The 25,445-nt window shown below is 31.6% G+C and overlaps 2 protein-coding genes across 2 annotated transcripts; both read left to right on the forward strand.

Annotated features, from left to right (window-relative positions):
* The first annotated feature begins 5,687 nt into the window (after positions 1-5,687).
* Positions 5,688-11,794, forward strand: LOC115880336 (myrosinase 1-like). The gene is made up of 11 exons (XM_030897539.1): positions 5,688-5,820; positions 6,001-6,112; positions 6,430-6,660; positions 6,717-6,919; positions 8,012-8,145; positions 8,216-8,310; positions 9,969-10,138; positions 11,061-11,137; positions 11,189-11,379; positions 11,448-11,554; positions 11,621-11,794. Exons 1-11 carry the CDS (start codon positions 5,786-5,788, stop codon positions 11,742-11,744), a joined length of 1,479 nt encoding a protein of 492 aa, XP_030753399.1. The 5' UTR covers positions 5,688-5,785; the 3' UTR covers positions 11,745-11,794.
* Positions 11,795-11,945: 151 nt separating this feature from the next.
* LOC115880281 (lactase-phlorizin hydrolase-like) lies at positions 11,946-20,834 on the forward strand. Its single transcript, XM_030897463.1, has 20 exons — positions 11,946-12,047; positions 12,187-12,349; positions 12,403-12,596; positions 12,651-12,866; positions 12,995-13,115; positions 15,577-15,671; positions 15,873-16,042; positions 16,105-16,244; positions 16,304-16,431; positions 17,674-17,903; positions 18,301-18,369; positions 18,427-18,569; positions 18,861-19,054; positions 19,119-19,334; positions 19,394-19,514; positions 19,657-19,751; positions 19,867-20,036; positions 20,132-20,268; positions 20,340-20,461; positions 20,556-20,834. Exons 2-20 carry the CDS (start codon positions 12,319-12,321, stop codon positions 20,790-20,792), a joined length of 2,829 nt encoding a protein of 942 aa, XP_030753323.1. The 5' UTR covers positions 11,946-12,047; positions 12,187-12,318; the 3' UTR covers positions 20,793-20,834.
* Positions 20,835-25,445: the final 4,611 nt, after the last annotated feature.

A 25,445-nucleotide genomic window follows, 5' to 3' on the forward strand; every position in this document is an offset into this window, starting at 1 on the left:
CGCAATTTGACTCGAAATATCAAGTGTGTGGTACAAAATTATTCGTAAAAATGCTTTTTCCAAATATGCAAGTGAGCCACCCTGGTTACATTTGAAAAAATTGACATATTTTGATTAAAAATACGATTTGGGCATTTTTTAACCGGCCCGGACAAGACACGAAAAACAGTTTTTAACACAGCCTAGATTGTCTCTAACACTCTAAATTGAAATTTAAAATATGTTTTTTTAGGAAAAATGTCAAAAGTTGATTGACAAAAAACATTGCAAAACAAAACAACGCCACGTAAGTTAATGTTCGGTCTCAATATTTTCCTTCCGCCGGCCCTGCATCTTAGAAACAGAAAATACGACTTAAACCAACTAAAGGTGTGTTTTTTAGATAGTAATTTACTATATTTAAATATTTTTCCTTGATATTTTTTACAGAAATTTTAATAATGTCTTATTTAACGCGGAGGTGCCACTCCTGGCTCTGAAAATAATGAGTTTTCTTTGTCCTGGCGTTCCATTATGCTTGAGAACTCAATTCAATGCTCCCAGAACTCATTATCTCATCTCGTCGCCTGCTCCATTCGATGGAAAATGAATGTGAAAAGCCCGATATTTTCCAACGACCGAGACATAATTTTCCAGGACGATGTAGAGCCAAGCTAGAATGTGACAATTTTCAAATAGGTACGTTGCCAAGTTGTTCTAACGCGCTATAACTAATTTTATTTTTTATTGAATTAACATAAGCTAACTCTCTTGGGACATTATTAATGGGAATTAAGATGCTGTTATTCTACACAAAAAAAATAATTTTTGAATTTAATAACATTATCGATGGTTATTTCTTGCCACAGATTATTGTAGTAAATTTATCGTTTGTAAAATCGCTGTATGGCTAATTTGTGGCATGTATGTAAATATGTTATAATATATCTTTATATTCACCAATATTATTTGTCAATTTATGTAAAAAATCTCATAGTAAATTTACTTATTCAATGTAAATTTATCTTTTAAAATTGCCAACTTCTTGTACTAATACTATAGATTAACAACAAATTTAAACATTTTATTAGAGTGTCGAATTAATCATTTGTAATGGTGATGATAAAGCAAAGCTAGAATTTCCATTAACATACAAACGGGATACAATTTTCTCACATTTATGTCAGCATGAGAAAAAACAATATGGCGATATTATTATATAACTTGTAATATTTGAGGGGTAGTTTCATCTCGTTGGAATTTGACTTTCGAGAAATCCGTTTGCCAAAAATAAGCTTTTTACGTCAAGCAGTTTAAGCAGAATCGTGGTTAAGAAATTACCCAACTTTTTGGAACACCCTGTATGATTTTTTAAAAAAATTCAAAATATGTAAAAAACAAAATAGATTATGCTTGTCCAAGCGTTTTCCCGAAAGACTAACCGTTTTTTAAATAACAAATATTGTAATATTTGAGGGGCGTTTTCACCCTCTTGGAATTTGAGATTCGAGAAACCCCTCCTTATCGAACCTTTACACCCCACAGTCAATCCGTTTGCCAAAAATCAGCTTTAAACGTCGAACAGTTTAAGCAGAATCGTGATTACTCAATGGTTATATTTTATGAAACACCCTGTATAAATTTATAAAAAATCTTAAAATATGTAAAACAACAAAATAAAATATACGTGTTTAAGAGTTTTTGCCAAAAAACCCCGGTTTTTAAATAAAAAAATATTTTAATATTTGAGGGATAGTTTCACCCCCTTAGAATTCGAGTTTCGAAAAATCCCTTCTTATCGAACCTCTACACCCTAAAGTCAATCTGTTTTCCAAAAATCAGCTTTTTACGTCAAGCGCTTTAAGCAGGATCGTGATTAATCAATGACCAGATTTTTCGAAACACCCTGTATACATTTTTAAAAAATCTTAAAATATGTAAAGAAACAAAATAAAATATACGTGTTTAAGCGTTTTTTCGGAAACTTGACCGTTTTTTAAATAAAAAATATTGTAATATTTAAAGGGTGGTTTCACCCCCATAAAACTGGAATTTCGAAAAATCCCTTCTTATCGAACCTCTACACCCTAGAATCAACCTGTATGCCAAAATTGAGCTTCTTACGTTGAGTGGTTTGAGCAGGATCGTGATTAATCAGTATGTCAGTCACTTAAGGATTTTATATATTGGTATAGATTAGTATAGATTAATAATTAAATTTTTTTCAGTGCGCGAGGAAAAATCTGGAAACTTGGCATCAACGTCTCCACTCTCCTTAAATTTTCTTCGGGCCTTTTAAAAACTTACCGATACGATCTTAACGACCAACTGTGTCGTTTTCCATTGATCCAGATTTTCCTTTTTTCCCAGGAAAAACGCCATTAAGTCGGGTTGAGAATAAGGAATCCGGAGGTTTTAGAACAAGCAGAGAATTCGGAGATTTAGATAAAGGCAGATTAAGGGGATTTGGGATTTTTCTTAACGATTTGAGAGTTAGAATACGTTTTCAGTGTGTAATTCTAGCAAAATCCTTCGTAAAAAATGGGTTTCTTGGGTTACTAAGTAGTATAGAGTTTAAAATTTTAGGATATAGCACAAAGAAATTAACGTTTAATATAAGTTGGTACAACGAACTAGTAGAGAGAAAAAATATTCTAACAATACTGGAAATTATGGAAGAATATACAGGGTGGTCCGAACTGTATTCCGGAAACTTTGGCAGCATATTCTGCAGATAAAAATAAGTAAAAAAGTTTGTATAAATATATGTCCTAAAATGCTTAGTTTCGGAGATACAGGGTGTGAAAGTTTCATTTTTAATTCAATTTTTTTCAAATAATTTCTGAAGTACCGTCAATATTTGGATGAAAATTGGTGTCTGGGATTTTTTTGACATGAGAAATTTGATTTTGATGTCAATATGACCCCTACTTGTAGAGGGCGCCACGTACATATTTTTTAACTGGTTTGAAGTTGAGTCATAAACTTTTCGTCCGTACCTGTATAAAACTACTGAGTAATAGTAGCTGTATAAAACTACTGAGTAGAGCATATGCCGGATAAGTTTCCGGAATACAGTTTGGACCACCCTGGTATTTTTTGTTCTTTCTTATAACAAATTATAATGAATTATTAACATTTATTTATTTTTCTTGGTATATTACAGTCAAACAGAGACAGAAAACACATTGAACTGTATATATTCCAGATTCCGGAGCCATAGAGTCGCCGTCTAGACGTTAAAGTTTTGGATAAATTCCAGAAATGGCAGAAAAACAATCCCTACAATTCCAAATTAAAGCAATACCGTAATTCTCTTTAAAAGCAGTCTGAAATACTTGGCATACTAATCACCAAAAAGTAAAATATGATATGGCCAGATCTATTGTTTTACATTACTTGACGTTTAAGGTCATAGGCTACAGGTTAAAATCAATAAAAATATACTCTTTAAAACTAAATCTTAAATAACTTAAAAACGATTTATTTTAGGTATAGGAACAAATAGTTATATATAGGAACAAAATATAGGAAAAAATATCAAAGTTGTATTTTTTTAAATGGAACACCCTGTATATTATTACATTTTTAGTTTCTACGATTAAAATAAAGGTAAATTTGATTAAGGTTTATTACACTTAAACCTTACCGTTTTTGAAATATTTTCAATTTTGTGAAATTGCAGTAAAAATTTTAAGGCTTCATTTCTCCAAGGGTATCAAAGTTTTTAATACTAAATATTTACTGAAGTTTATTTATTGATCAGTTATTGTGTTGCAATAATAAAAAATGATACTACCTCATACAGAGTGGCTAAAAAATTATTTTAAATAATTTATAGCTTTAAACGCCAATAACTTTTTTAATTTAAATGGAACGCCCTGTATATTTTAGGAGAATCAGATGCACAATTTAATTGTCTATCAAATTGTATTATACCATTTTTACCTAACCCTTCAAGTTTTCGTAGAAAATGCATTTTCTTATAATTTAGACCTCATTCATCAATATACCCATGGAATATTGACATTTTATATTGACACCCATGGAATATTGACATCAAATATTGACATTCTAGTAATATTTTCGTTTTGCTAAAAACGATAATGTATGCTAAAAGTATTTAAATCTTTATAAAAGAGTATACCATTAATTAAATATAACACCATTATTTCCGCCCATATACTAATTAATTACATACTTAATTGTATTCGTTAATAAATTATTCTAAATAAATGTGGATTTGAGTCAGAAATGAATATAATAATAAGTTATCAAAATTAAAGTCTCTGTTATTATAAATAAGCATTTATTAAAAAATGAAATATCATTTTTAAGGTGTTACTTTTTATCACACTGTCTAATACCCATACAAAAATCAGTTTTTTAGTATTTGGAGCAATTATTATTAATCAACGCAGTCAGTTAATGTAGTTTGAATACTGAAATCATATTAATTGGTCCTCTTTAACAAATATTTAAACAGTTTTTTTTTTATTTTTTAATGAAATAAACGAATTATATCCACAATATTAGTATCTGTACTCTTTAAAAATTTGGTACATCTTTAAAAATAATCTAAAATGTCAATATTCCATGGGTATATTGATAAATAAATTCTAAATTACAAGAAAATGCATTTTCTACGGAAACTTAAAGAGATAGGTAAAAAATGGTATAATATAATTTGATAGACAATTAAATTGTGCATCTGATTCTCAGAAATACTAAATAATACTACTGAAAATATACAGGGTGTCCCATTTAAATTAAACAAGTTATTGCCGTTTGAAGCTAATAATTATTTAAAATAAATTTTTAGACACTCTGTATAAGGTAGTATTATTTTTATTATTGCAACACAATAACTGATCAATAAATAAACTTCAGTAAATATTTAGTATTAAAAACTTTGGTACCCTTGGAGGAATGAAGCCTTAAAATTTTTACTGCAATTTCACAAAATTGAAAATATTTCAAAAACGGTAAGGTTTAAGTATAATAAACCTTAATCAAATTTACCTTTATTTTAATCGTAGAAACTAAAACTGCAATAATATACAGGGTGTTCCATTTAGAAAAATACAACTTTGATATTTTTTACTTATTTGGGACACTCTGTATCTTGTAAAATTATTTTTAAATTGTACCTCTAATAGTCCTTCATCGAACCCCAAACTTACAATTTGTAAAAATCTCATCGTTTAGCTACAATACTCCGTGTCGTATGTGGTGAACAACCCTGTATATTTTTTTCTCAAAAACGGTTAATGTTAGGTATAGAGTGTTTGACATCAAAATTCATAAAATTTTACCGAGAATTTAAGTATGTATGTAATAAAAAATGGGGGTACCCATTTAAAATAAAAAAGTTGCTGGCAACTTCCGGTATTTCCGGAAGTGCCGCCATAATGAAAATATTTCTAATCGATAGATCTCGTTGTAAAACAATGAACTGCAAAAAATCTCCGATCTAAATATTGTAGTTATCTAGACACTTCTAATACACGCTCAGCTTGGGACACCCTGTATACCTACCTCTATTAATTCAGAGCTCCATAGCAACTCTTTTCAAGCGATAATTATTTTGCATAAAAACACTTAACTTGTTTGTAAAATTCCTTTAAAATTAAAAAAAAAAATAAACAAATATAGGTACACTTAAAAACGTCATTATTCATTCATATCTATATACTCGAGATTTTTACTTGATAGATAAGACACTTCAGGAAAGTGCTTTTATTAAATAATACATCTTTTTTAAAATTAGTTGAATAACAATAATTATATAGAAAGTGCTTAAACCATGTTCAAGTTTATAGTTTTCTTGTTCATACCTTGGTTAGTGTGTTCTATGGGTAAAATACTATGTTTTCTAATCTTCAAACATTAAAAAAAATGTTCAAATCCATGAAATTCAACTGCAAAACAGTCTATTTTAAACTAACTGTCATTTTATTATTATTTTTTTAATATATTTGTTTATTATTAATTTGTGAATGACTTTGTTTTTATTTTCAGTGTTTTTGGGGACGCCACACTCAGCAATCGTACGTTTCCAGACGGTTTTAGTTTCGGCACTGCAACAGCGGCGTACCAAATTGAAGGGGCGTGGAATGAGGATGGAAAAGGGGTAATAAAAATAATTTAAAAAAATATATAGGGTGTTTTTTAAAACTAAATGCAAATGTTTTAACTGATATAGTATAGTTTAATCCCTAAAAAACAATTCGATAAGGTTTTTTAGATCTCGTAACAGACTATTTTTATTTTATTTTAAACCTAATAAATAGAAAATATTTTTTATCCCAAACTAACACCTGTTACAAGCCTCTTACATTAAAGAAATCTGTGATTTTTTAAACTACCCTTCATTTTGAACAAGGAATCACCCCCTAAAGTTTTTCGCATTTGTTTTGAAACACCCTGTATATAATTATACAAAAATAGGAACAGCTATGGGACTGGTATACTCACACCTATCCAGACAAAATCGATCTGGGATACAACGGTGACGTTGCCTGTGACAGTTATCACAAATGGCAGGAAGATATCCAGATTCTGAAGGACCTAGGCGTTCAGCATTACAGACTGTCAATTTCCTGGAGTAGGATACTGCCAAACGGAACCGTCAACAACATAAACCAGAAAGGCATTGACTATTACATCAATGTCCTAAAGGTTCTACAACTCTTGTTTCATTTATCTTACAAAAATGAAAAATATAACTTTTGCAGACCCTGAAAGAAAATAATATTGAACCTATGGTAACCCTGTATCATTGGGATCTACCAATCATTCTACACCAAATGGGAGGCTGGACCAATCCAATAACCGCAGAATACTTCGCAGAATATTCTAGGATCGCTTTTAAATATTTCGGAGAGTATGTAAAAACCTGGATCACCCTGAACGAACCTCAATCAACATGCTGGGGAGGGTAAGTACCTTCCTAAGAGTAAGTAGTACCACAGATTAGGTATACTATATGTATACAGATAAAAATCTTGTCCCCTAATTCGTGGTACGAAAATTGTTTTTTATGACGATGTGCAAACGATTAAAATTTCCTGTGCGCAATAATAAACTCGCGTAAAATAACAATAAACAGCGTAATAGAGAGATATCGCTAAACCGAATAGCGTGCATGGACGTTAATAAGGCCAGGTGTTATTTCCTTTACGTGAGATGGTATTAACTCGCTTTATTTTTATAGTTACCGGATCGGAAAGAATTCTGTTCGCGTCGCGTCCGCTATTTAAACTTAACCTAACTTTGAATTTAAAACTTTGAAATTGTTTTGTTTACTAGGTATTTTAAAACTAAAGGGCTAAAGTGCTTATTTCCAGTGCTTTATTGTTCAACGTCTGCCAGTGGGTTTAGGGCAACAAGCAACAAATTCTCTTAGAAGGGCTAAGTCGTCATCTGCTATAAACCTAAGCCTCTTTATAGGTTCTTTAATATTGAAAGAGGTGGAATCCATATTTTAGGCCATATTTATTTAATTAAAACTAATCCCAGCTACTTAAATATCAAATTACCTAATAAAACTAAAGTAATAATTCAAAACAATTCAAACATAACCTAAAATAAAAGATCTCGCCGGCCGGCCCCGGTTGTCAAATACCCGCACATGCTCATTTAAGCAATTTTTAAACGTTATTTAGAAATAGCGCTTGGTGTAATTGATCCGCAAATTACGTCAGGCGGTAACGTTATTAGCGGGCGTTGCGTTAAAAATTGACTCGCGCATATCGCAACCATGATAAGGTACGCGTAAATACTGCATGACGCTATTCGGTTTTCCGATATCTCTCTAATAATTGTGCCGGTCAGGCGCTGTGCACAATTTTAGAGGCCATAAGTGGGCGTGCTATGTGCGCAAACTAGTAACCTAACTAGTGTCCGATTCCGAAAATTGGAACCACGAAAAACAATAAAGAAAAAACTAACTCTAGGAATGTAAATAAAAATTTCTGAGAATGTTCGGTCATTTTTTTAGACGTATTTAACGCTATATTGTCGTTTTTAGGTACGACTCCGGATCAAAAGCTCCTGGATATACTCTGGCAGGTCTAGGATTATACGAGTGTGCTTACGTGCATGTCCTGGCACATGCCAAAGCGTACCATATCTACGATAATGAGTTTAGAGCACAACAAAAAGGTACCTACGTTTAATAATTAATAACAAAATTTAAATTATTTAATAAATATAACAAAATGTTTTCTTTAAGGAAGAATATCTATAGTAATCGATTCACCGTGGGCTGAAGCAGCTTCAAACTCTTCTGAAGATGTAGAAGCAGCTCAAACTGAGAGAGAATTTGTTGTAAGTAGTTGTATGGTAAAGGAAATTTAAATAGGAACAAAAAATCACCTCAATTAACACCACAGCAGACACCAAGAATGCAGAAGAAACACCAGAACACCTCATTAGTTATTAGAGATGGAGAACTAACCTCTGTAAAACGGTCTCAGAAACTGGCTTTTGTCAAAGCCCTGAGACTGTATGATGAGTTGTAATTTTAGAAAGGGGGCCTCAACCCAAGTAGCATTTTCACGACTGGCGACCACATGTTTACTAAACACTACGTTGGATTAGTTACAAAAAATAGTTAGCTCCGTACCTTGGGTATTAAAATAAATGTAAACGTTGTTGTAACGTTGTGCCGACGTTGAACTAGTACTACAACAAAGTAAAAGCTTCTGCGACGTCGAATAAACGTTGTCTTGGAACCTTTTTTGCTTAAGTGATCTTTAGGTGATTCAGACAACGTAGTTACAATGTTGGGCAATAAAGAGTTTTCCGACGTCACTTTCAGGACCTATTCCAACGTTATGCAAACGTCGTCTGTTTTACTAATTCCAACGTTGTTTAGATTTCCTTATTCTTACGTTGGTAGGACGTCGAGCCACTACCTTTTTGCAACTGTATTGAACCATAACCTTAAATCTTATTTTTTTTTTGTTTTTATAAAAAAAACTTAATTAAAATGGGACATAAGAAAGGTACATATAAAACTAAATTTAAATATATATCGACATATTACCGATAGTTTATCCACTCCCTCGTTTATTTAGAATATAGGGCGGCACAAGCTAGACTCTAGGATGACTAAATTAGGCAATCTTGCGACTAGTATACTACCTGTTAGGGCTGAACTGCGACTTTATTAGTCCAGGTATGCGACTACTCGAACTACTCCATCTTAATCTCCAAAACAACAAAGTTAAAGCCGCCATGTTGTTGAATAAGAAACTGTTTCGTTCCTAAAATAGCAATTCCTACTTTTTGAATACGTTAATTTGAAATATTTGACCCTAAACAACACGCGGAAACAATTTTTCGACTGCGAATAAATTATTCTCATTTTTTTAAAAAAAATTCAAGAAAATGTTTAAAACTTCTTTAATTTTAAGGCCATTTATCAATAAAGTTGTTGCGTTTTACTTTTTGCCTTGGGTAACGAGTTACAGAGTCGGTCAAAGTGTTTCAATAATTATGATCTTCGAACATCCTCCACACTTAAATACTTTTTGTTTTGTTTTTCTTTACTGCCATCTGGCATATGTCTCTAACTAAATCATAAAATAATATTTTTACTATAATTATCCCAATTTAAATAAACGCGAGTTGGACGCCATATTATTATAGTTTTGTATTTTTCAAAGTAGAAACAATACATTTATCAATAAAGTTGTTTGCAGTTTGTACTAAATTAGCCTTGGGTAGCCAACGTACGGAGAGTCGGTTAAAGTCGTTTCGACCCAATTATTATCTTCAAACATAGTACAGACTAGGGTACTTACGATACTTCCGACGTTGCGCCCCGACGTTTGGTCGCGTGACACAACGTTGTCCCGACTTCCAATTGCTGCTTGGGAATAGGTCTATAAGATTGCTGTGATTGATTTATTATCATTTTGCGTCTAACATTATCATGTCTTTAAAAATTTAAATCATTCTTAATACGTTTTCTTCTTTAGCTTGGACTGTACGCTAACCCAATCTACTTAGGCAACTGGCCTCAAGTTGTTATAGATAATGTGGCTACAAGGAGTGAATTGGAAGGTTTTGCCCAATCAAGACTTCCTCAATTCACTCAAGAACAAATTGATTATATCAACGGTACTGCTGACTTCTTTGGACTCAATACGTTAGTATCCTTATCGTTTATTATTGTTATTATTATACAGGGTCCGGCAAAAATGCGTCGTACATCTGTAGCTCCTAGAATAAAAACTTGAGAATTTTATTAAGTGCAAACCTAAAGTATGTACTGGGATGTATTTCAGGTAAATATTTTAACATCTACAGTGTGGCTCAAAAAAAAGTTAGTGGATCGGGATGATTTCTTTTAAATGGAACACCCTGTATATTATTGAATTTTTGACTTCCTTTCATGACACTTTACATGATCTGAAGATATGAGTAAATATATTTCGATATTTTCAGAGGTATTAATATATATAAATAATAAATATTATTTTTCAGTCTTTCCTAAAAAAATTATTACAAATACAAGAACTGTCCTAAAATCAAAACTATATTGGGTATTTACTTTAGATGTAATCTTAAACCATACAGGGTGTTCAAAATTTTACGCGAAACTTTTTAAATTATAAAATAATAAAAATTTTCTTCGTTTTTTTTTAAACTTTGTATGTATGTTTTTTTTAACACTGTATATTGTTTTTTTTTTATTAGATGGAGAATTAAAAAATGAACAACCCTGAGTCCTATATGATGTTAAGATATTCTCGATCTATTTTCAATCCTTTATTTGTCCACTCTAGTTGACGAAAAAATTCTTCTAGTGTTGTTATAAAACTATAAACACTGGAAGAAATCTTCCAAAACAAATCAATGCACACATACAGGGTTGTTCGCCACATACGACACGGAGTATTGTAGCTAAACGATTAGATTTTTGCAAATTGTAAGTTTTGGGTTTATATTATTTATAACAAACCCAAAATTTAAAATTTATAAAAATCTAATCGTTTAGCTACAATACTCCGTGTCGTATGTGGCGAACAACCCTGTATACTTTAGTAAATTATGTATATTATTGACAGATATGGAACAAATTTGATAAGCCACCTAAACAAGCCAAATGAAAACATAGGCGTACCCAATTACGGTTTAGATAAAGGTACAAAAATAAATTAAAAAGAAACTCTATAAAAACACTATTCGTTTTAAGGTACGTCATCTTCAGTGGACCCGTCCTGGCCCTCAGATGTCCCATGGGTCCATCAAGTGCCATGGGGGTTCAGGAAATTGCTGAAATACGTTTATGAGCAGTATAATCATCCAGAAATTATCGTCACTGAAAACGGTTGGGCTGACAAGACTGGCACTTTAACAGATATTGATAGACAGTCTTATATAACTGTAAGAATCAGAGAAATAAGTACACGTAAAGTAGTTTTAAAATATTACTTGATATAACATTTTTTTAGCAATATTTGAGTGCTTTGCTGGATGCTTACTATGAAGATGGCGTCAATGTTACAGGTTATACTGTTTGGAGCTTACTGGATAATTTTGAATGGACTAATGGTTACACGTAAGCTTTTTTTAACAAAAATTTTAATATATTTTTTTTTTAATTTAATTTTTTTTATATTAACAGTCAAAAATTGGGTCTTGTACAAGTGGATTTTGAAGATGCTAACAGAACTAGAACACCAAAAGATTCTTATTATTGGTTCCAGAACGTAATCAAAACCAAATGCTTAGTAGAAGAATGTCTTTAAGAGCATAGCATGTACAATGTAAAATAAAAATAAATTTTATTAAGAAATTACACTATCCTCACTTACTTATATGTCCTTAACAGATACCGAAATAGAAATAAAAAAAGAGTATTACACTATAATGATAAAATCTCTTAAACAACATTAAAAATAGAAATTTTAAGTATTATTACAATCATTCCAGATAATAATTTTTAAACCTATAAATACGAGAGTCCTAGTAAAGTGTTATTATTATTTATTATAATTTAGTTCAAACATGAAGTCATTCAAGACTATTTTTGTTTGTTGTGTCATCTCCGGGTAAGTTCGAGTTATTATCTCCATATATGTTTCCCTGTTTTCTTTAAAAAAATATAAGTAAATATGTTCAGCAATCAATTTTTTGCTCGTTAATTGATAATATAGTAATTAAGATAAATAAAAAATTCTTTACGCAAAGTTGCTGGGCGATTGGAGAGGTTTTTGGTGACATTTCCAACATAAGAAATTCCCCGAGACATTTTTATTTGGCGCCGCCACTGCTGCGCACCAGATTGAAGGTGCCTGGGACGAAGATGGCAAAGGACCAAGCATGTGGGACAAATTTGTTCACGACAATCAAAGTAAATAAGTAAATATTACACATTATTATAGTCTAAGATTCTGTTTATCACAGGCAGGACTGCAGATGGTCAAAATGCTAATATAGCTTGTGATTCCTATCACAAATGGAGCGAAGATATCGAAATCATGAAACGATTGGGACTTGGCATTCACAGGTTCTCAATTTCTTGGCCTAGGATAATGCCAAATGGTACACCAAACAAAATTAACCAAGCCGGTATAGACCACTACAAAACCTTCATCAATGTGAGTACAACCCTGTATGAAATACGATTTTCCATCATTTTTATTCATATATAGGCTCTTAAAGAAGCTGGAATTGAACCACTGGTTACCATGTACCATTGGGATCTACCCCAGTATCTTTACGAACTAGGAGGATGGTTGAATGAGGATATCGTGAATTATTTTGGTGATTATGCCAGAGTGCTGTTCGAGAATTTTGGTGATGATGTCAAATTTTGGGCAACATTGAATGAACCCAAATCAACATGCTTGGTTGGATATGGAACTGATGTATGTAACATTCTATAGATATTTAAGTAATACGTATTAAACATAAGATTAAAAACAAGTATGTCTTAAAAGATATAACATTAGTAAAGTTTTGTATAAATTTTAAGGTTCTCATTTCTAATGTTTAGACTGCTGCCCCTGGTTTGAATCTTGTCGGAGATGGAGTTTACAGATGTGCCAAAGTTCAGTTGCTTGCCCATGCCAAAGCTTACCATATCTACAAGGATGAATTTGCTGCAACACAAAATGGTAATTTCACACTTTCATTTGTATTTGTTTTGTTTATATTGCTTATAACACACACTAGTTGTCAAAACCCAGACAGCGGTAGTTTTGTTTATTTTGTCTTAAAGCTGAAAAAAAAACAGAACCAGTATTTGTACAGTTGAAATATATTAACAAAATTCTAAAGGAGTGAAGACTATACTTGTCGTATGCAGAATTTTATATTCTACCAGAATATGTTTTAGTTTAAGCTGTAGTGTTAATAGTGTTGAGGGAGAGCCCGGGAGAGACAGCGCTAGTTCCGCATATTTTGTCTTAAAGCTGAAAAAACCCAAAACCAGTATTTGTACCGTTGAAAAAAATATTAACAAAATTCTAAAAGAGTTAAAACTATACCTGTCGTATGCAGAATTTTATATTCTATCAGAATATGTCTTAGTCTGAGCTGAAATGTCAATAGTGTTGAGGGAGAGCCCGGGAGAGACAGCGGTAGTTTCGCTTATTTTGTCTTAAAGCTGAGAAAAACAGAACTATTATTTATCGTTGAAAAAAATATTAACAAAATCCTAAAGGAATCGAAACTATACTTGTCGTATTCAGAGTTTTATATTCTATTAGAATACGTCTTAGTTTGAGCTGAAATGTTAATAGTGTTGAGGGAGAGGCAGGGAGAGACAGCGGTAGTTCCGCTTATTTTGTCTTAAAACTGAAAAAACAGGACCAGTGTTTGTACCGTTGAAAAAAATATTAATAAAATTCTAGAGGAACTAAAACTATACTTGTCGTATGCAGAATTTTATATTCTATCAGAATATGTCTTAGTTTGAGCTGAAATGTTAATAGTGTTGAGGGAGAGGCAGGGAGAGACAGCGGTAGTTCCGCTTATTTTGTCTTAAAACTGAAAAAACAGGACCAGTGTTTGTACCGTTGAAAAAAAAAATATTAATAAAATTCTAGAGGAACTAAAGCTATACTTGTCATTATGCAGAATTTTATATTCTATCAGAATATGTCTTAGTTTGAGCTAAAATGTTAATAGTGTTGAGGGAGAGCCAGGGAGAGACAGCGGTAGTTCCGCTTATTTTGTCTTAAAACTGAAAAAAACAGGTCCAGTATTTGTACCGTTAAAAAAAATATTAATACAATTCTAAAGGAATTAAAACTATACTTGTCGTATTCAGAATTTTATATTCTATCAGAATATGTCTTAGTTTGAGCTGAAATGTTAATAGTGTTGAGGGAGAGGCAGGGAGAGACAGCGGCAGTTCCGCTTATTTTGTCTTAAAACTGAAAAAACAGGACCAGTGTTTGTACCGTTGAAAAAAATATTAATAAAATTCTGGAGGAACTAAAACTATACTTGTCGTATGCAGAATTTTATATTCTATCAGAATACGTCTTAGTTTGAGCTGAAATGTTAATAGTGTTGAGGGAGAACCTGGGAGAGACAGTAGTAGTTCCGCTTATTTTGTCTTAAAACTGAAAAAGAGGACCAGTGTTTGTACCGTTGAAAAAAATATTAATAAAATTCTAGAGGAACTAAAACTATACTTGTCGTATGCAGAATTTTATATTCTATCAGAATATGTCTTAGTTTGAGCTGAAATGTTAATAGTGTTGAGGGAGAGGCAGGGAGAGACAGCGGTAGTTCCGCTTATTTTGTCTTAAAACTGAAAAAACAGGACCAGTGTTTGTACCGTTGAAAAAATATTAATAAAATTCTAGACGAACTAAAACTATACTTGTCGTATTCAGAATTTTATATTCTATCAGAATATGTCTTAGTTTGAGCTAAAATGTTAATAGTGTTGAGGGAGAGGCAGGGAGAGACAGCGGCAGTTCCGCTTATTTTGTCTTAAAACTGAAAAAACAGGACCAGTGTTTGTACCGTTGAAAAAAATATTAATAAAATTCTAGAGGAACTAAAACTATACTTGTCGTATGCAGAATTTTATATTCTATCAGAATACGTCTTAGTTTGAGCTGAAATGTTAATAGTGTTGAGGGAGAGGCAGGAAGAGACAGCGGTAGTTCCGCTTATTTTGTCTTAAAACTGAAAAAACAGGACCAGTGTTTGTACCGTTGAAAAAAATATTAACAAAATTCTAAAGGAATCGAAACTATACTTGTCGTATGCAGAATTTTATATTCTATCAGACTATGTCTTAGTTTGAGCTGAAATGCTAATAGTGTTGAGGGAGAGCCAGGGAGAGACAACGGTAGTTCCGCTTATTTAGTATTAAAACTGAAAAAACAAGACCAGGAAACAGGAAAGTATATATGATGCAGTACGAATTTTCTTATTTACTTTATGTTTTTTTCTTTGTTATACAGGAAATATACAAAAGTTATTTAAGGCTATTCTTTGTTATTTTTATTTCCTCTATATTTTACTGGTCTTTGTTTCTTGCTTTATCGTTTATATTGTCAGTTTTGTGATATTTTATATTAATAGTATTAAATAACTGTTACTTTTTATTTATAGGTAAAGTGACATTGGTTCTCGACACTCCTTACAATGAACCAGCGACCAACAGCTCCTTAGATCAATACGCAGCTGAGGTTGAAAATGAATTTAACGTAAGCATATTAGTCTTATAAAAATCAGAAAAATATTGTACTACCACAAAATTACACAAAAGTAATTAAATTAACAATTAAATTTGGTGTTTATTAATTCATTCTATTTGGAGAGCGAATAAATGTATTTTTTTTAATTATGTCTCATAAATAATATACAAGGTGTCAGAGAATAAGGATGTATTTATATGTGATTTCTAGCTTGGTTGGTATGCCAACCCTGTATACCTCGGTGATTGGCCTGAAATAATGAAAACCAGAGTAGCCAACAGAAGCCAACTTGAAGGATATTCTTTCTCCAGACTTCCAGCATTCACTCAAGAAGAAATAGACTATGTCAAAGGAACTTTTGACTACTTTGCATTAAATATGTAAGACTCTAAATTCTTATTTAATAATAACAAAAATAACCTTTGAAAACTTATTTTTATAGATATTCTGGAACACTCACTTCATACGCGGATGATTTTCCTATAGGAGAACCTAATTTTTATTTAGATAAAGGAATGACCAATACGCACGGCGAGGATTGGACACCTTCAACAGTTAGTTGGTTGTACTCGTACCCTCCTGGTAATTACTGAATTTTCTCAAAATAAACTCAATCAAACAAATGTATTTTAATCGTTTAGGTATGAGAAAGTTGCTGAATCTAATTTGGGATAAATACAGCCCTGGAGAAATCGTTGTCACAGAAAATGGCTGGCCTACCGGTACAAATAACACTCTGGAAGATCAATCTAGAATAGATTATCTACAGGTACAATATAAAAAGTTAATCAAAATAAATAAATCAATTTTTTATGCTTTACTTGACGCACTAAATGGATGAACCTTTGTAGTCTTTTGCCGTACCCAAAGGGTAAAAAGGGGAACTCTATTACTAAGAATTTCTATTCTCTATTTTTGGTTCATTGAAAAATTCAGTTGAAATGTTTACAGATAATGTATCTATGTTGCCGCTATAAGAACAAATACTAAAAACAGAATTAAATAAATGTTTATAAATAAAAAAGTACTTTCACTAAACATTATCTTTTAAGTAAGAATTCTACATAGAACGTTTCAAGTCCTCGGTGGCCGCGTGGTTTAAAGCGTTATGACTTTACGCTGCTATGACGTTGGAACCGTAGTAAGCAGAATCGTGGATAATTACCCAACTTTTTGGAACACTCTGTATGATTTTTTAAAAAATTTCAAAATATGTAAATAAACCAAATAAATTATGCTTGTCCAAGCGTTTTCCCGAAAGACTAACCGTTTTTTAAATAACAAATATTGTAAATAATATTTGAGGGGCGTTTTCACCCTCTCGGAATTTGGGATTCGAGAAACCCCTCCTTATCGAACCTCTACACCCCACAGTCAACCCGTTTGCCAAAAATCAGCTTTAAACGTCAAGCAATTTAAGCAGAATCGTGATTACTAAATGGTCATATTTTATGAAACACACTGTATAAATTTATAAAAAATCTTAAAATATGTAAAACAACAAAATAAAATATATGTGTTTAAGAGTTTTTCCGAAAAACTCACCGGTTTTTAAATAAAAACTATTTTAATATTTGAGGGAGAGTTTCACCCCCTTAGAATTCGAGTTTCGAAAAATCCCTTTTTATCGAACCTCTACACCCTAAAGTCAATCTGTTTTCCAAAAAGCAGCTTTTTACGTCAAGCGCTTTAAGCAGGATCGTGATTAATCAATGACCAGATTTTTCGAAACACCCTGTATACATTTTTAAAAAATCTTAAAATATGTAAAAAAACAAAATAAAATATACGTGTTTAAGCGTTTTTTTGGAAACTTGACCGTTTTTTAAATAAAAAATATTCTAATATTGGAGGGGTGGTTTCAACCTCTTGGAACTGGATGCTTATGGGGCGAATTTTCCAAAATTGTTTCTTACAAAGCTCAATTACGTTACTTTTAGAAATGATTTTTAACAAATGTGGGTACAAAATGTTTTTGAAAATAGTTTATACTATTTTTTTATTTTTTTAGGGGTATCTAAGTAACTTATTAGATGCCATAACTGAGGATCAAGTCAATGTCATTGGTTACACACTTTGGAGCCTACTGGATGACTATGAATGGACCGACGGGTACACTCAAAAAATAGGAATAGTACAAGTTGACTTTGACAGCCCAAATCGTACGAGAACTTTTAAAAAATCAGCCGAGTGGTACCAGAACGTCATAGCAACAAGATGTCTAGTTGACGAATGTGTACAGTAGAATAAAAAATATATAAAACAGAAATAAAATATATTTTTGAAATTTGATTTGTTTTAATAAAATTTCCTTCACCATTTTGTCAATAAATTCATAAAAATTATTTGTATTTTTTACTGCATGTCAACGTAATCAAATAGCAAATATACTTGTGATGAAGTATGTAGGAAAAATTACACCAAAACAACAAAATTCAACACATACCTACAAGTATCCTATCATAACAGTGGTACTTCATTAACAGATAAATAATAATATGTTTTTGAATATTATATCACTTTCGAGAAGTGTAGAAAGATTTTTTGAACCCCGTTCATATTTTTTGATATGTAATCTCAACAAATTAATTGAGATAAAAGTTTTTAAAATTATATATAAAGGTAAGTAATGGAATAAATTCTGTGATATTTTGTTCAAAATGAGGGTTCTTGGTCTGGTTCTCGCTTGCAGTTGCTTGGTTACAAGGTAATGCGAATAATTTCTATTATTTCCTCTTGACAGAACATTTTTTTTTAATTCTAGTGGTTTTGGAGATATTTCTAATAAAACATTCCCCGAGACATTTAAATTTGGTGCCGCCACTGCGGCCTACCAAGTGGAAGGTGCTTGGAATGAAGATGGTAAAGGGGAAAGTATATGGGACAAGTTTGTGCACGAGGACCCAAGTAAGTTAATACCAGTTGCTTGTGTACCAAATATTTAAATATAAGTTTCAAACCAAAAAAAATTCCAAGATTTTAACAAACCAATTATAGCTAGAATACCACTGCAATCTTTTTAGATCTATATCTCGCTAGCTTGTGTGTCAGAATAAAAACCTAAAAAGAAAGTAACCCTGATTCAAAAAACTCAAGTAGTTTAGCGCTGCTTATCTATCCTTGAAGATGACAGTACTGAATTGTTTCTTTCATGTATTATTATTCCTTCCACAATATAAAAAAAAATATTTATTACAGCTAGAGTAAAAGATCAACTAAATGGAGACGTTGCATGCGACTCCTACCACAAATGGCAGGAAGATATAGAACTCTTGAAAGAACTAGGAGTCAAACTTTACAGATTCTCCATTTCATGGCCAAGAATCCTACCAAATGGTACACCAAACAAAATTAACCAGGCTGGAATAGATTACTATCGCAAAGTAATCAATGTAAGTAAAAAAAACTTTACAATAACACATTGTTAATTTTACTAATACTAATTGATTTTTAAAGGGTTTAAAAGAAGCAGGTATTGAACCATTGGTAACATTGTACCACTGGGATCTCCCTGTGCATCTTTTGGATCTAGGAGGATGGTTGAACGAGGATATTGCTGATTACTTCGGAGATTATGCCAGGATTGTGTTCAAGAATTTTGGTGACGATGTCAAGCTCTGGGCTACCATCAACGAACCGAAGACAACTTGTATGAATGGTTATGGCGGAGGGGTAATATATTTTAATTGATTTTGAATATGAAAAATTATACCTTTCACTTTTCTCTATAGTCTATGGCTCCAGGTCTTCAACTGCTTGCCGATGGTGTATACAAATGTGCCAAAGTACAACTTCTAGCTCATGCCAAAGCCTACCACATTTACCAAGAGGAATTTGCAGCTACACAAAAAGGTATTATTCAAAGAAACATCTTTTAAAATTATATATTTTCTTAGTCTTGCACAAAACAAGCAAGATCAAGGCTAGAGTTTGATCTGCGAGACCTAGATCAAGACCGACCAGGACAAGACTTCATATTATGTTTTTTTTTCAGGAAAAGTCAGCATTGTTATTGATGCTACTTACAACGAACCTGCATCTGACAGTGCTGAAGATATTGCTGCCGCCGAAACCGAAACAGAATTTAATGTAAGTTAAATATGCTGTTAAGTGTTTTCAAATTAAGTAAATATATTTTTTCAAAAAATATTTTTAAACTCAAAACAAAATTGATAAGTACTGAGTCTATTTTTTTTTTGTTTAGCTGGGTTGGTACGCTAACCCTATCTATCTAGGTGACTGGCCTGAAGTTATGAAAGCCCAAATATACAACAGAAGTCTACAAGAAGGCTATTCTTTCTCTAGACTGCCTGCATTCACTCCAGAACAAGTGGCTTACGTCAATGGAACTTTTGACTTCTTTGGATTGAACATGTAAGTATCATCATCATCTAGAGATCTCTTGTTAATCTACCGTTTTGTAGCCAATCTTGTTAATAACAATAAAACATTATTTATTATTTTTATAGGTACACATCACTAATTGCCGCAAGCGCAGACTACCCAATTGGTGAACCCAGCTACTACTCAGACAAAGGTACTGCCACAACTCACGGAGTCGATTGGACAGCCTCAGAAGCTGATTGGTTGTACTCATACCCAGCCGGTACGACTACTTTTACGTTATTTTATTTTTATTTATATCTCATCACCATATTTCGTTAATTTTTTTGACAGGTATGAGAAAACTGTTGAATATTGTATGGAACAAATATAACCCTGGTTCAATCTATGTCACTGAAAATGGATGGGCTACCAATGATACGTTGGCAGATCAAAGCAGAATAGATTATCTTCAGGTAAAGCACTATTTAGTCTTCATAGAGATCTTAACTATTCTAAAATCGATTTTGACAAACCAGAACACAAAATTATTAACAATTTTTTTTTCAGGGATATTTGAGTAATCTCTTGGACGCTATCCTGGAGGATGGCGTTAACGTGGTTGGATACACCACCTGGAGCTTGATGGATAACTTCGAATGGGCCCAAGGCTACACCCAGAAATTCGGAATAATCCAGGTTGATTTCGACAGTCCAAATCGTACCAGGACCCTCAGGGAATCGGCACGATGGTACCAGAACCTGGTCTCGACGCGTTGCTTAGTTGATGAATGCGTTGACAGTTGAATTGAATGGAATTTTTTTTATAATAAAAATAATATATAAATATTTATTTGTTTTTTTTTTCTCCTGGTCCTTCTATTTTTGAATATTTATTTGACAATTTTTCAGATATGAGTGCCCAGAGACTTTTACCTCGGAATTCGATTACTATGATTGTATTAATCTGAAACCTTCTGTATTTTGTTTTATAGATAAAATACTTTTTTTTACCCATTTTTTTTTTCGTTGCTTTTAATTTTTTATTTTAGTAATTTTAGTAAATTCTTAATTATTTCATTTCTTAATATTTTGATTTTTTTAATTCTTTTTCTAAGTAAATTTATTGGAATAAATAAATCTTATACATAAGCTATACTTATTCTGCTTATATTCTAATCATTGAAATTTTGATTGAAATCGAATTATACAGGGTGGCGCGTCATATACGACGCGGATTTTGCAAGGAGAACAAAAGTTTATATTGAAGTGAAATTTTCTGAGGTTATGTAAGTCAATTTAAAGTATTTTCTAAAATTATGTAGAGTTCTACAGGGTGTCCCCAAAAAAAGTAACGCATCAAAGTTATGTTTTTTGTAATGGAACACCCTATATATTAATTGATTTTTGGATTCTAGTAAAAAATAAAGGTTTGTTTCATTAGCAAAGTATATGACTAAAATGTATAGTTTTTGAAATACATTGACCGGCACGAAAAATGGGCACCTTAAAACTTTTATGTATTTTAGAGGTTAATATATTTTATTTTAATGGACCGATTTTGATGATTTTTTAAGCAGTGTGTTGCCAAATTATTTGACTTTTTGGTATCTTTTTCTAAATTAAAAATGAAACTCCCCATCTGTTAATTATACGAGGGAAAACAAAATGTTGATATTTTTGATGAAATATGTTAAAACGGTAAGAAATTTAAAAATTATTTTATCATTTAGATACATCCTTTCTCGATGGTTTGTTTTTTGGTTCATCTCATTAGCTTTATTTTTGTTGCAAATATTCGGTTTTAAAGAAGGCACTAACATTTTTCGTAATTTTTACATTAAGACCATGCCTTTGCTTTTGGGCCTAGTCAACACATCTAGTAAGTTCTGGTCCCGAAGCAGGCCTTCTTGACATAAGATTTGCTTCATTTAATCTTCTTCTTGTAGTCCGTTAGTTAATATGTATGGTTCTTAAGTGCAATTCGTTATCAATTCGAAAAGCTGGCAAACGGCGGTTTCTTAGCGATAAACTTACAATAAGTCGATCGTCTCGATTAGAAGTTCTCATACGAAGGTTCCTGGACGTCTATATTGACGTCCTCATGGACGTGGTCATAATTCAAAGACCATTTAATATACTCTAAGGTATTAAGGTATTTTTGGAACCAGAATTTTATAGCAAATTCACTAAACTCGAATAAATAAATGATATATATTTGACTCACCCTGTATATCTATAAAAATATTTTTGAAATGTGAATGTGTGAATGAAAACTACTATTAAACATATATTTTGTAAAAGGTTTGGAGTGAAAATCTCAAATAGGAATCCTGATACAGAGCTTTTCCGGAAAACGGAGCCATCTTGTATGTATGCATTTGTATACGTGTGTGTTTATTTAAATACTAACGAATTTAAATAGATAAACTTTGTAATATATCTTATTAACAATACAATGCAAAAAGTTCTATAAAAATTCGTTCACAGTAAATGAATTCCGAGGTTTGTATATCATAAGGGCTTAAAGCACTCCACTATATAAAAGTAATCATATTCATGCCTAGAATGCCACTCTATCTAAAGAAGAACACATTCGACCAATGTGTACTACCTGTCATGACCTATGAATACGAAACCTGGACACTTAATTACTTTATTATTATTAAAATAATTATTTACTGACACTTAAACATTTTTTCTACACGTACACGTTGTATACGATCTATAAACAGGAAAAATGTTTCCGTTCATATCAATCAAGTGCTTATCAAGTGGTTTGATAATAAACTCAAAAAAAAAGAATTAAAACCAATTAATAATTTTATTGAAATACAAATAAATTAACTAAAAGCATTTTTTCAAACACATAATATTTTTTAAAATTGGTTTTTTTTTTAAAAAATAGTGTTATTCTAATAATTACTTCGTACTATAAAATAACTAAGGAGGCTTTTAATTAAAGAATTATACCTTGATTGAAATTACATGGAAATAAACTAGTAAAGTGAAAAACGTATTCAGAGAAAATTCAGAGAAAGAAGTAAACAAAGAGGCATCCCAAAAATCATTTGAAGCCATTAAACCGCATCACTCTTCGAAAAAGTTTAAAAAATATGAAATTTTTTGGAGTAGATGCTTGTAAGCTCTTCCAAATATTTTATATGTTTTATTAGAGACTTTTATTTGCATTTTACAGATGGTATGATTCAGTAAATCGGTTATAAAAGTCGTACCTCTAGGCTTCCTATATCGTACCTACCATATCAATTTTCGAGACTCATCAAAATTTATAAACGTTCCTTTCTTCGTAATCAAACATAATTTACCTTCAAGAAAATCTGTTACTTGGATAATGTGACTTTCTAGGTTTTCCTAGTTCTCTCGGGTTCTCAGAGTTTTTAGACCTGTTTGATTTTATGATCTACCAAATACAAACCTCTTGCTCTTCTGCAAATTAACAGCAATTAGCCATATTTAGTGACCAATTCCACTTTTTTATCACAACCAGTTCCCTTTAATTGTCAATCAATCAAAAAAACTCGTACAAAATCAAACGTTAAATAAATACTAAAGAATTAAGGCCTTAAAAAAATATTTATAATTTTTGGAGGAAAAAAACTGCCTGTCAAAAATATGTATAGCCTAAACATCAAATTTAGTGATTGCCACAGCCACTGTACCATAAAGAGAAAACATATGGGTATCTATTTCTAAAATTAAATTGTCCGAATGTCATATAATAATGGCCGCAGCTGTCATGGAATTGAGCGCCCGCCCCCGCCCCCTCCTTAATCCGTCACTGAGCATTTACAAGCTTTTTTTGACAGGCACTCTGTTTCCTCCAAAAATTTAAAATATTTTTTTATCTCAAAAACAGTTATAGAGTGTTTGATATCAAAATTCATAAAAATTCACAGAGAAATTAAGTGTGTAATAAAAAATAAGGGCACCCATTTAAAATAAGAAAGTTGCTGTCAACTTCCTGTATTTCCGGAAGTGACGTCATATTGAGAATATTTTTAATCGATACTGATCTCGTTGTGAAAGAACGATGTGCAAAAAATCTTCGATCTAGATAATATTATAGTTCCCTAGAAACTTCAAATGCACGTTCGACCTACACCCTGTATATCCTCAACAATGGCATTATGGTGCACTGAACCGATGAATTACTCGATATATCTAAATACGTGTTCAAATAATATCCTATTGCAAAGTATACAGGGTGTTTCAAAACAAATGCGAAAAACTTCAGGGGGTGATTCCTTGTTCAAAATAAAGGGTAGTTTGCTTTATAATCGTTGGGTCAAAGTCCACCATTAGGGAGATATCGCGGTACAAAGATGGCGGAAAAATAATGTTTTTATTTTTTATCTTGAAAACGAAAAGAGATAGAGTAATGAAATTTTATGGAAGCATTACTGTTATGAAAACACACTTTCAGGTAATTTTTTACTTTTTAAAATGAGTGGAAGGGGTTGAAATAAACTACCCCTATCATTCTTGTTAACGAAATTTAAAGAAAAATTTTATCAAACACATGCAAATGCTTTAATTTGGATGGTTTAGTTCGTTTAGAAACTTTTTAAACTCACCGATTGGAAATTAAAAAATAAAATGTAAAGCATTACATGTCAGGACAAAAAACATTTTTAGATTAAGAATCTAGTGATAATAACGATAATAATAATCATCTAGATAATAACGTATTGCAGTAGAGTAATGTCAAATAAAATAATATTAGGAACATCCTAAAAAGTAACAGCGGCCGACTAGATTTTTTCCTAAAAAAATTACAGCAGCCCACTAGATTCTTTATCAGAAAATGTTTTTTGTCCTGACATGTAATGTTTTACATTTTATTTTTTAATTTCAGATCGGTGAGTTTTATCAAAAAAATACAAGAGATAAAAAAGTTTCTAAACAAACTAAACTATCCAAATTAATTTTTTTGCATGTGTTTGATAAGATTTTTCTTTAAATTTCGTTAACAAGAATGATAGGGGTAGTTTATTTCAACCCCTTCCACTCATTTTAAAAAAGTGAAAAAAATACCAGAAAGTGTGTTTTCATAACAGTAATGCTTCCATAAAATTGTATTAGTCTATCTCTTTTCGTTTTCAAGATAAAAAATAAAAACATTATTTTTCCGCCATCTTTGTACCGCAATATCTCCCTAATGGTTGACTTTTGACCCAACGTTTATGAAGCAAACTACCATTTATTTTGAACAAGGAATCACCCCCTGAAGTTTTTCGCATTTGTTTTGAAACACCCTGTATACCACTGTTATAACACCACGTATTATTATGTATATTAAAAATTATTTAATATTATGTATACATACTACTTTTAATCGGCATGATGTGGTATAACACCATTTGATTTAATAATCAAGAATGTCATTCATGAAAACCACTTAATCAGATAAAGAAAATAATATAAAACCATTGTAAT

Source organism: Sitophilus oryzae, unplaced genomic scaffold (assembly GCF_002938485.1).
Source record: "Sitophilus oryzae breed Bouriz unplaced genomic scaffold, Soryzae_2.0 scaffold_1621_pilon_pilon, whole genome shotgun sequence".
Classification (NCBI taxonomy): domain Eukaryota; kingdom Metazoa; phylum Arthropoda; class Insecta; order Coleoptera; family Curculionidae; genus Sitophilus; species Sitophilus oryzae.